Source organism: Brassica oleracea, chromosome C6 (assembly GCF_000695525.1).
Source record: "Brassica oleracea var. oleracea cultivar TO1000 chromosome C6, BOL, whole genome shotgun sequence".
Classification (NCBI taxonomy): Eukaryota; Viridiplantae; Streptophyta; class Magnoliopsida; order Brassicales; family Brassicaceae; genus Brassica; species Brassica oleracea.
Genome location: NC_027753.1, coordinates 29,242,862 through 29,252,769, shown reverse-complemented (window position 1 = coordinate 29,252,769; position 9,908 = coordinate 29,242,862). Strand labels below are relative to the sequence as shown.

The 9,908-nt window shown below is 39.9% G+C and overlaps 3 protein-coding genes and 1 pseudogene across 4 annotated transcripts; 2 read left to right on the top strand and 2 right to left on the bottom strand.

The window, feature by feature from the left end:
* Positions 1 to 1,459: 1,459 nt before the first annotated feature.
* On the bottom strand, positions 1,460 to 3,518 carry LOC106296472 (ankyrin repeat domain-containing protein 2-like). 2 transcript variants are annotated; one of them, XM_013732605.1, is made up of 8 exons: positions 3,339 to 3,518; positions 2,880 to 2,937; positions 2,709 to 2,788; positions 2,450 to 2,599; positions 2,179 to 2,376; positions 2,037 to 2,111; positions 1,779 to 1,921; positions 1,460 to 1,689 (listed from the first exon to the last, which is right to left on the bottom strand). In XM_013732605.1, exons 1-8 carry the CDS (start codon positions 3,501 to 3,503, stop codon positions 1,623 to 1,625), a joined length of 936 nt encoding a protein of 311 aa, XP_013588059.1. In that variant the 5' UTR covers positions 3,504 to 3,518; the 3' UTR covers positions 1,460 to 1,622. The 2 variants fall into 2 exon arrangements, with proteins under 2 accessions (XP_013588059.1, XP_013588060.1); XM_013732606.1 differs by lacking the exon at positions 3,339 to 3,518 and adding an exon at positions 3,053 to 3,188 and having other exon boundaries at positions 1,461 to 1,689.
* Positions 3,519 to 3,696: 178 nt separating this feature from the next.
* Positions 3,697 to 4,399, bottom strand: LOC106296473 (60S ribosomal protein L27a-3-like). Its single transcript, XM_013732608.1, has one exon. It carries the CDS (start codon positions 4,323 to 4,325, stop codon positions 3,885 to 3,887), a length of 441 nt encoding a protein of 146 aa, XP_013588062.1. The 5' UTR covers positions 4,326 to 4,399; the 3' UTR covers positions 3,697 to 3,884.
* Positions 4,400 to 4,736: 337 nt separating this feature from the next.
* Positions 4,737 to 9,239, top strand: LOC106300831 (ABC transporter B family member 26, chloroplastic). Its single transcript, XM_013737066.1, has 17 exons — positions 4,737 to 5,389; positions 5,788 to 5,915; positions 6,091 to 6,133; positions 6,212 to 6,256; positions 6,351 to 6,473; positions 6,567 to 6,670; positions 6,779 to 6,833; positions 6,944 to 7,014; positions 7,156 to 7,258; positions 7,395 to 7,605; positions 7,818 to 7,891; positions 8,020 to 8,076; positions 8,168 to 8,242; positions 8,318 to 8,674; positions 8,747 to 8,811; positions 8,882 to 8,942; positions 9,018 to 9,239. Exons 1-17 carry the CDS (start codon positions 4,943 to 4,945, stop codon positions 9,096 to 9,098), a joined length of 2,100 nt encoding a protein of 699 aa, XP_013592520.1. The 5' UTR covers positions 4,737 to 4,942; the 3' UTR covers positions 9,099 to 9,239.
* Positions 9,166 to 9,908, top strand: part of LOC106297950 — a 6,225-nt pseudogene continuing 5,482 nt past the window's right edge.

Genomic DNA, 9,908 nt, shown 5'->3' with positions numbered 1-9,908 from the left:
TTCCATTCCTTGTGAACTTCGTCTTTACCATCTCCTCACCATTACAAGAGAAATCCCCAAATCGATTTGAGAAATTAGGGTTACGTTCAAACACGGGTTTTATTTTGTTTGATTGAAATCAGACACATCTTTTGATCAATAAAAATAAACATGTGTGATAATCTTCCGAAAAGTCCACTAGCTTAGTGTCAAAACCCCCTTAGGACCACGAGTGCACGGGTTCGAGTCCAGCCAACAACAATTTTAATTAAGCAAAACGACGTCGTCTTGAGATTTTGTGTTTAACAAAATAACTGAATGAAATGACGTAGATTCACTAAACGGCAGTAATTAACGGTGAGTTAACACTGTCTTAACTGTCGGTTAACGGTATGTTAATCTGGTTAGTCAACCGTAAGTTTGTGAATTAACTAAAAAAGTCAATAAAAGATCTGAGTTTCATTGGTCAGGTTCGAGTATATGTTTTTTTTGGTAATTCCCGCAAAGTTCAGTGTTTTTTTGACCGATTTCTCGTTTTTAAAGCCTGCAGACTTGTACTTCAGTCTTCAGCTTTCTCGAACTTTTCTTTTTGACCGATCGATTTCACTACATGTATCAATCATGTGATCCTTTTAGGAGGCGTTATCGAATAGGGTAATTTAATAGAATTAAATGTAATTTAAATCCAGACCTAAATCTATTGGTACTAGACTTGGATATTTAGTAGATAGAATTTAAATTCATTGAAAACTTCTATTATTTAATATTATTTAATTTTTTTTTTTTTGACGTCATATTATTTAAATTTTGTTAGAATTCAGTTATAGTAAATTTTAATAGAATTCATTGTATCCTTTTAACTAAAAGTCTAAAACATATCCTATCTTTTATCAATATTTTGAAGGAAACGGGATTGAATATCTTTTCCATCAAAGTACTTGAATACTTAATTTCGAATACTTTCCAATTCCTCCTATTCAATAACACCCACTTAAACTCTTTTCTTGCTTTTTCTATTGGATCGTTGCTCTGGTCAATGAAAGAATATATCTCTTGTTTTGAATGAGATAAGAATGTTTTGTTGAATGTGTTGATCCCATAATCATGGAAGCAAAAGCATTGTCTAAACACTGTCTACAAGGCTCAAGACACAAATTCGCTAACAAAAACCAAACGAGATTAAACTCTGCCCTCCACCATTTGAGCTCTCTAATAGCGTTCACTTCCTATACCTTATAGGACATTGCCGTGGCTCACACGTTACCCTCTATTAATATTCACATTATCGTACATCACACATAACCCTCAGTTAATTTACACACTATTATTGGTTGACATCTCAATTTTGATGCATTTGACACAGGTGATCATAATTTTTATATCAGAATTTGGCAAGATGGATTAGGAAGCTTTCAACAAAATTCAAGAATGTAGCAATTGAGTCTACAGGTGCGGTATGTCGAAGAAAGTTAGATATACTTCTCACTAATCCACTACCTCTTGATGAAATAACCACCAATAAGTTTCTAGGATTGTCAAGTTTTTAAGAAAAATATAAAGCAGTTTAAAAAATGAAATTAACAAATCCTAGTAATAGTACTCTAGATCCATCCCTTAAGCGCAAGGGTCCATCTGAATCAGCTTCAACACCTGGAGCTGGTATTATCCAGCTCAGTGGTCGGAATTTGATTCTCTGAGGTTTTTGGTGCGCTACAAAAACAACAAAAAAACGATACATGAATATACAGAAGACATAACCATTTCTAAAACAGAGTTTTTTTGGTATGTTGCAAGCTTACACAGCATCACACTTGTTGGAGAGACGGCTTGAACGCTTCGTCTTTCCACTTGTAGAAGCATGATGAGATGTTGTCTTCTTTTTCCTCTCAACCTTATTGGCCATTTTCCTTTCAGCATCCAGAAGAACTTTGAAGCATTTCATCTGTGATTAAAAAGACATGTAATTGACGATAGATTAAGATTAATAGTGATTATCAGCCTCCTAGTTAATACGTCAAAGTTTGTAAAGACATGAAAAAGTTTATCGAGAGAGGTACCTTGGCATACCCAAAAGCAATCTTGAGGGCTTTTCTTCCCTCAGAGACAAGTTCTTCATCATCATAGTTCAGACCCTGTTGGAAGGGTAGTGAGTTAAAAGCGTTGAGCAATAATGCCAAACGAGACAGAGAGGTCTTTTACCTGAGACCTAAGCATTGATTTTCCAAGCTTTTTCAACACTTGTTTGTCATCCACAAACTTCAAGAGAGCAGCAGGACAAGCGTCTAACTCAGCTAGAATGGGTTCAACTTCAGGATCTTTTCTAATTTGGGCAACACGCTCAGCAAATTCCTCCAGTGCTCCAGGTTTCCCGAGATTCTCGAAAGACGCACGAGGATCCTGAGACAAAGAAAACGAAATTATCATCCGGATCATCATCATCATCGTCGAGCTTATAATAATGCACTAGTACCTGTCGCGCGTGATCCTGAAGGCGCTGAAACATTTGCCCCATGTTGCTCAACTGTTCTTGATCAAACTTAGCGGCTGGATTACATCTGCTAAGCTCCAGGATATATGCAGGATCCTCACGCATTTTCTCACCAAGTTCTCTCGCACAAGTCTGGTGTTTTAAGCCAAGTAGACACAATAAACCATCAACAAAAAAAAGAATGAAACCTTTCAATAACCCAAAACAAAACATGTAAGAATGAAAAGAAAAGAGAAGTTACCTCGAAATCTTCCATAGCCTTCATGGCTGGGAAATCCAAAGCATCGAATTTAAGGGCAGGCGAGGTAATTTTACTCGAATCTGCCGAGAAGAAGAAACAAAACCACCGAATCTTTAAATAAACAAGAATCGCATATGACTAGTATGCTTTAGATCGAGACAGCAAAAGTACCTGGACAAGGAAGAGTTCTCTCTGAACCTGAAGCCATCGCCTGATCTGTCTGAAAACCCTAGAAAAAAAAATTCACACAGACTTTATTCAGAATGCCAAACACTCAACAAGTAAATCGAAACATTATTCTAATAATCAATCCAGCAAAGGAAGGTGGTGGAGACGATATATACCTATTGAAACTCAAATCGAACGAGGAAGACGAAGAAGGGATTTGCAGAGGAAATTCAGAAAAGAAGATATTTATAGGTTCCTTCTTTTAAAATTTTCCCAAAATTCATAATTAAAAATATATTAGGAGTAAAGATATCATTATTTTGACAGAGTTACCCTTAATCTTGTATAATTAATTTTTAAAACGCTGATAATTATACAATTACAAGTTGCATCAATTAACTAAAAAGCAAAATCCACATAATTCTAAATATCTATCAATAATTTTTTGTCAGCATAGTTAACCTTAATGTCTATTTTTTCTCCAACAGAAGTATAGTCACAACTCGCAATGATAAGTTTGCTGCGATGCCTTGGTTGACAAGTATGTCCGCTGATTTGTTTGATTCCCTTTGAATGAACTTTATATCTAATAGACAAGAAATCAATGAATTCATTACCTTTGACCATTGGCTTAAGTAATACATATAACAACTTTGTCACCGGCGCTGCTGATATTTATGGCTGTACACATTCAATGGAAAGTAACTGACTCTGATGATGCTATGTTTGTCAGACTAAATGGTACTTAAAGGCAGCAGCAGAAGGCGGAAATGTAAGAGTAATGAATAACACGCCCTATTACTTGGTGGGAGAAGAAGGATTACCTCAAAACCGAACATATGTCCGAAGCAAATTCACAATATGCAACAGAAATGCAAGTAACACCCAAACATGTTCAAAAACATGCATATCACAATGTCATAAAACCACTTAAAATTTTCCGACAAAGATTCATTACTAAACATCCAACAATAAAACCAAAAAGAGAAGATAAAATCTCGATAAAACCTAAGCAGTGAGCACAACAGCGCCACCAGCTTCCTTAATCTTCTTCTCAGCAGTCTTCGAGATCAACTTGGCCTTCACAACAAAAGGCTTGTTCTCAGGCAAATGACCTTTCCCCAACACCTTGAAGAAACCGTGCTGAGTCACGTCGATCAACGGCACCTTGTCCTTCGTCGACTTCGCCTTCACGTCCTCAGGGACGAGCGACCACAGCCTGTCGAGGTTTACGATCGGGCAGTAGAACTTGTTGCGGAGCTTGTGGAAGTACCGCATACCGACTTTACCGAAGTAACCGGGATGGTACTTGTCGAAGAGGATCCTGTGGTGGTGCATACCTCCGGCGTTACCACGACCTCCGGGATGCTTGCGGTGCTTTCCGATACGACCGTGTCCGGCGCTGACGTGGCCGCGCTTCTTCCTGTTCTTCTTGAATCTCGTCGTCATTTCCGCCGATCAGTGACTCCTCTCGAGGTTTTCTCCTGCGGCTAGGGTTTCTTTGAGAAGAAGAGTAGAGTTATAAAGTGACTCACTCTCTTCAGGTTTCGTAGGGTTTAGGTCTTTTAGCTGGGCCTAAAATGATATAAGCCCAATAAGAATATCTCTTTTTCATTTTCACTTTGCTATTGAAACGATGTCGTTCGAATAGGAAAGTTCACCGCCACATGATTGAAAATCCACGCGCCGGTTACTCTCTTCAGCTTTTCCTAAGATTTACATATTTTACCTGGGCTTTCAAGTGATATGGGCCTAATAAGATTTGAGCCCAATAATAATATCCCTTCATTTTTAAACGTGCTCTTGAAACGACGTTCGCTGAAAGACGAAGAGATCAACACCACATGATTGAATCTCCACGCGCCATTTGTCACGCGCCGGCTCCCCTTGTGGCTGATGAACTCGGTGGTGGATCTCCATGGGCCCCACCTCGGGTTTTGTGGATCGTCTTGGATGATACGTAGCTTCCTTGCGTTACGTTCTTCTTCAATTCCCTAAAACGACGCGTTTCATTTCTGTTTTCTCCTCCAAGTCGTGGAGCTTTCTTCGTCTCACGACGTCGTTTCATGGCTCTTCAGGTACTCGGCTGCACGAGTCGCCGCCCCATCCACATCTCCCTCCACCGACGGTGCTCCATTATCGCCACCAGTGACATCAAAAGGAAGAATCTCCGATTCAAACCGAAACAATCGTTTTCTCTTCAATTCTCCATTAGAAATCACCGGTTATGTCCGGTTAACTGCTCGACGGTGAATGGAGCAGCAGTGGGAAGCTCGGAGTATTACCAAGGAGAAGGAGACTCCGTTTCGCTTCCGGAGAGAATCCGACAATGTGTTGGCTTCCTCCGATCGATATTGCCAGGCGGAAGCTGGTGGAGATTCTCGGAAGAAGTCGATAGTAGGTTCGTAGCGGAGCCGGTGACTGTGTGGCGTGCCCTAACTCGGATCTGGGAGCTTGTGGCTGAGGATCGGTGGGTTATCTTCGCTGCGTTTTCCACTCTCATCGTAGCTGCGGTGCGTGGCTTCTTCCTTATTCATGTTGCTTTCTTGAACTGCTTCGTTGACTTTAGCTCCTCTCGTGGAGTGCATTGAGACTAGCTTTGTAGAGGATTGAAACTGGTTAAGTTGAGTATGTATGTGTAGTTGTAGAGAAGAAAGCTACAAGCAGAGCTGACGCGGTCATGAGCATAGCCAAATGAAACATTCGGCTTGGGCTCACAAAATGATTTAGCTTATATGCATAGATCATTCATTAGTCTACCGAATTAATTTTAAAATATTTATAGATAATTTACTTCCAGTCGATAATTGTTCTAGACCCCTAAGTTTCAGTACCGGCCCTGTGTTATATTCAGAATCAGAATTAGAATCTTTCCTTGGCTTATGTTTGTTTTACTCTCTGCCTGTTTCAGCTTTCAGAGATATCTATTCCACATTTCTTGACGGCTTCGATATTCTCGGCTCAAAGTGGTGATATCACTGTGTTTCATCGGAATGTCAAGCTCTTGATTGTGCTATGTGTTACTTCAGGCATTTGCAGGTCAACATCTTGTATGGTCAAATGCTTGTCCCTGTTTTTTTTTCTTTTCTTTTCTTTAGAGGGTTGTTCTTGCTGTCTTATCAGGTTCCTCATTTTGAGGGTCTTTTACAAAATGTTCTACCTTTTGATATTGTGGACCTCCTCACGCAACTCTTTGTTCAATTCTTGATTCTAGTGGCATACGAGGATGCTTCTTCGGGATTGCTAACATGATACTTGTGAGTTTAGTTACCACTTCCCTTTCTATTTGTGGTTTTAATCTCCTCAAGAGTGATGAGTCTCGTTCTACTCTGTAGGTGAAACGAATGAGGGAAACGCTATACTCCACTCTTCTCCTCCAGGTCGTGAAAGTTCTTTGCTGTTCTATAATTCTTAAAACTTGGTTTACCTTTAATATTTGAAATTACTCTTGCTAACTTACTGGGCATTGATCAGGATATATCCTTTTTCGACTCTCAAACTGTTGGTGACTTAACAAGCAGACTAGGGTCGGACTGTCAGCAAGTCTCGAGGGTCATTGGAAATGATCTGAACATGATATTTCGCAATGTTCTTCAGGTCTTCTTCTTATCAATAATAAGTTCCATCTCGCCTAAAGCGTGCTTTGTGCATGATTGACATGTATCTGTTTGTTTACCTTCTTTCTTTTAGGGTACAGGGGCTTTAGTTTATTTGTTGATCCTGTCCTGGCCCCTTGGTGTCTGCACATTGGTGATTTGTTGTACTTTGGCAGCGGTTATGTTTGTTTACGGGATGTGAGTTTCTGCTATTACTTTGTTTCTTTTGATTAGATGATTCACCTGGCTGCTCAACTGATACGTATGCATAGTGTGAAAATAAAGTTGCATCTGCTAATGTTGTAGGTACCAAAAGAAGACAGCGAAGCTAATTCAGGAGATCACAGCTTCTGCAAATGAAGTAGATTGTTTTGAAACTCTTTATCTTCATTTTTTGTCAAGATGTATCATCCTGATATGTGTCTTTATGCAATTAATTCTTTGCTAATAACTGCTCTCTGGATCTGCAAGGTCGCTCAAGAGACATACTCTTTGATGAGAACTGTTCGTGTATATGGGACTGAGAAGCAAGAGCTTAAAAGGTGCAATGTGATACCATGAAACCCTTGAAAGTCTCTTGATCTTTTGTTTCTGGTGAAATTTTGCATAGTGGCCCAATCTGTTTCAAGAACAGGTTCTGTTTACGTCCTGACATAAATTTTATCTCCTTCTGTTGTTGAAAGGTATAATCACTGGCTTCAGAAAATGGCCGATGTAAGTTTGAGACAGAGTGCTGCATATGGTATTTGGAATTGGAGCTTCAATACTCTATACCACGCAACTCAGGTTCCTCACATTTAACCCAGTTTTGCATAAGTACATTCACCCTTTTACTGTTTTTTGGAAGGATTAATAAATATGTGGTCCTTGATGATGCTCTTACTAAGAATGTGACAAGATCCATCATTTGTTTCTTTTATAGATTATTGCTGTATTGGTTGGAGGAGTGTCTATCTTAGCCGGTCAAATAACAGCAGAGAAGCTGACAAAGTTTCTGTTGTATAGTGAATGGTTAATCTATGCAACATGGTGGGTAGGAGATAATTTATCGAATTTGATGCAATCAGTTGGAGCGAGTGAAAAGGTCTTCCAAATGATGGATCTCAGGCCAAGTGATCAATTCATATCCAAAGGTAAGGTTCCGTTTTTTTTTTGGCAAAGAGCAGTATATTTTATAAATATGTTGACCATTTTTGAGATTGATGGGAGCTTGAGTTTGGTTGTAATCAGTTGATATAACCCTTAAGAGTCAAACTCTTCAATGATGAACCACCGAGTAGATCACTTTGGACTTCTTTTCCTGCCTTGACCATGTAATGTATTTTTGTTTATCAACTTTCTGCAGGAACGAGACTGCAGAGACTGACAGGACATATCGAGTTCGTTAATGTGTCGTTCTCCTACCCTTCAAGAGAAGAGGTATGACTGCATTTATGTTGAAACTTTTGCAGTCTAACCTGTTACCTCTAACTTTCCGCTTTTGTGTGGATATCCTTGAACCAGATTTTCAATGTCTAAACAAATCATATCATATGTAAATATCTCAGGTGGCAGTGCTTCAAAACTTGAGCATTTCCGTGCGTCCTGGGGAAGTGGTAGCAATCGTAAGTATTTATATCAAAAGTAGTCCGACGTTGGCACTGATTTACTTAGGATGTATCGGAAGTGATTTGTGTACAAATCTGTTGTGTTCAGGTTGGTCTAAGTGGCAGTGGCAAAAGCACAGTGGTTAGTCTTTTGCTGCAACTGTACGAACCAAAAAGCGGTCAGGTAGGTTATTCGAACTAACTGTTACACAACCTTTTTAAGCCTTTCCTTCCTTAAGGCTTCCTCTTTGATTTTCAGATTCTACTGGATGGGGTTCCTTTGCAAGATTTGGATGTCAAATGGCTAAGGCAAAGAATCGGATACGTGGGGCAAGAACCAAAACTCTTCCGCACAGACATCGGTTCCAACATCAAGTACGGATGTGATCGAAATGTGACGCAAGAAGATATAGTATGGGCTGCAAAGCAAGCCTATGCACATGACTTCATCACAGCGCTTCCCAATGGGTACAACACAATTGTTGATGATGATTTACTCAGTGGAGGGCAGAAACAGCGGATTGCCATTGCTCGTGCCATCCTTAGAGATCCTAAAATACTCATCTTAGATGAAGCCACAAGTGCACTTGATGCAGAGAGCGAACATAACGTTAAGGTAAAATCCACTCTAGTGCCTAAAAGAAACATTAGTTAGATGCATGAAGTCTCAACCCTTTGTCTCTTCCAGGGAGTACTTCGTTCTATCGGAAGCGACACAGCGACAAAGAGAAGTGTCATAGTGATAGCACACAGGTATCTTTTTCTTACACAGACATGTTTTGATGATTGGTTTAATGACATCTTCAACATTATGTTCCTTCAGACTTTCTACAATTAAGGCTGCGGATAGAATAGTGGCTATGGACAGTGGACGAGTCGTTGAGGTAACTGATTTTGTTCAGTTCATTGAAAACCATTGAGCTCTGTTTTTAACTGTTATGTTTTGTCTTGCAAAACAGATGGGCAATCACGAAGAGCTTATGAGCAAAGATGGGTTATACGCGAGATTGACTAATAGACAAGCCGATGCTGTTGTATGATTGATCCTCTAAGCTTACACATGCAATACAGTTCATGAATAGTGTCATGATTATGTTTTTGATGGTCATGAAGAAATGTAATGATAGAAAATTGTGTAAAAAGGTGCAACAAACACAGGTCATTCTTAACTTCATAGTTCATACTACTGGCTCACGCAATACATGCCGTTTCCTTAGTGTAAACTACTTGCCGTCTAAAACACTGAAACGACCCGCAGTTTTCTAGTACGATCTCATTAAACGAAACGAGTGACGACGACTCGTGAGACCTTAGCTTGTCTCGAGCACCGGAACCGAAAGGAAGGCTAACCGAAACTCTTAACCGAACTTGATCAATAAACCGAAATTCGGTTCCGTTAAATTCGGTTAAGAGTTTCAGTTAGCCTTCCTTCCGGTTCAGTTATCGAAACTCTGAACCGAACTTGATCTGTAAATCGAAATTCAGTTACCAACGGAGGAAAAAATCGAGAAAGATCAATTTGAGCCATAGCGAGACGAAGATGCCGAAGAAAGGCGGAGGTTGCCAAATCCCGCCAGAACGCAGCCGAAGCGGAGCAGAAGGATCGCCAGAGTCGGGAGAAAGAGTGATACGCCCAAAACGGGAAGGATGGCTTTGGCCGGGTGTTTGATATGAACCGAGAAGGCGATGGCACTTCTGGAACTGGAATGGAATGAATGGATCGTCAAGAGATGCGGAATGACTCTTGATATACCACGATCTAAGGCTAACCACCTAAGAAACGATGAAGGTGTGTTGGCTAACCACCAAACGACACAAAAGATGATTGGCTGACCACCAAATCAACAAGC

What these genes read in the sequence shown, in the direction of transcription:
- LOC106296472 (XM_013732605.1), bottom strand. Translation starts at nt 3,503, where the DNA reads ATGGTCAAAGGTAATGAATTCATTGATTTCTTGTCTATTAGATATAAA. An exon ending in GAGAAAAAATAGACATTAAG is followed by an intron (nt 2,938 to 3,338) that starts GTTAACTATGCT and finishes TTTTTTTTCTAG; the next exon opens with GGTTTTCAGACAGATCAGGC. An exon ending in AATCAATGCTTAGGTCTCAG is followed by an intron (nt 2,112 to 2,178) that starts GTAAAAGACCTC and finishes CCCTTCCAACAG; the next exon opens with GGTCTGAACTATGATGATGA.
- LOC106300831 (XM_013737066.1), top strand. Translation starts at nt 4,943, where the DNA reads ATGGCTCTTCAGGTACTCGGCTGCACGAGTCGCCGCCCCATCCACATC. An exon ending in CTCTATACCACGCAACTCAG is followed by an intron (nt 7,259 to 7,394) that starts GTTCCTCACATT and finishes TTTCTTTTATAG; the next exon opens with ATTATTGCTGTATTGGTTGG. An exon ending in ACGAACCAAAAAGCGGTCAG is followed by an intron (nt 8,243 to 8,317) that starts GTAGGTTATTCG and finishes TTTGATTTTCAG; the next exon opens with ATTCTACTGGATGGGGTTCC.
- LOC106296473 (XM_013732608.1), bottom strand. Translation starts at nt 4,325, where the DNA reads ATGACGACGAGATTCAAGAAGAACAGGAAGAAGCGCGGCCACGTCAGC.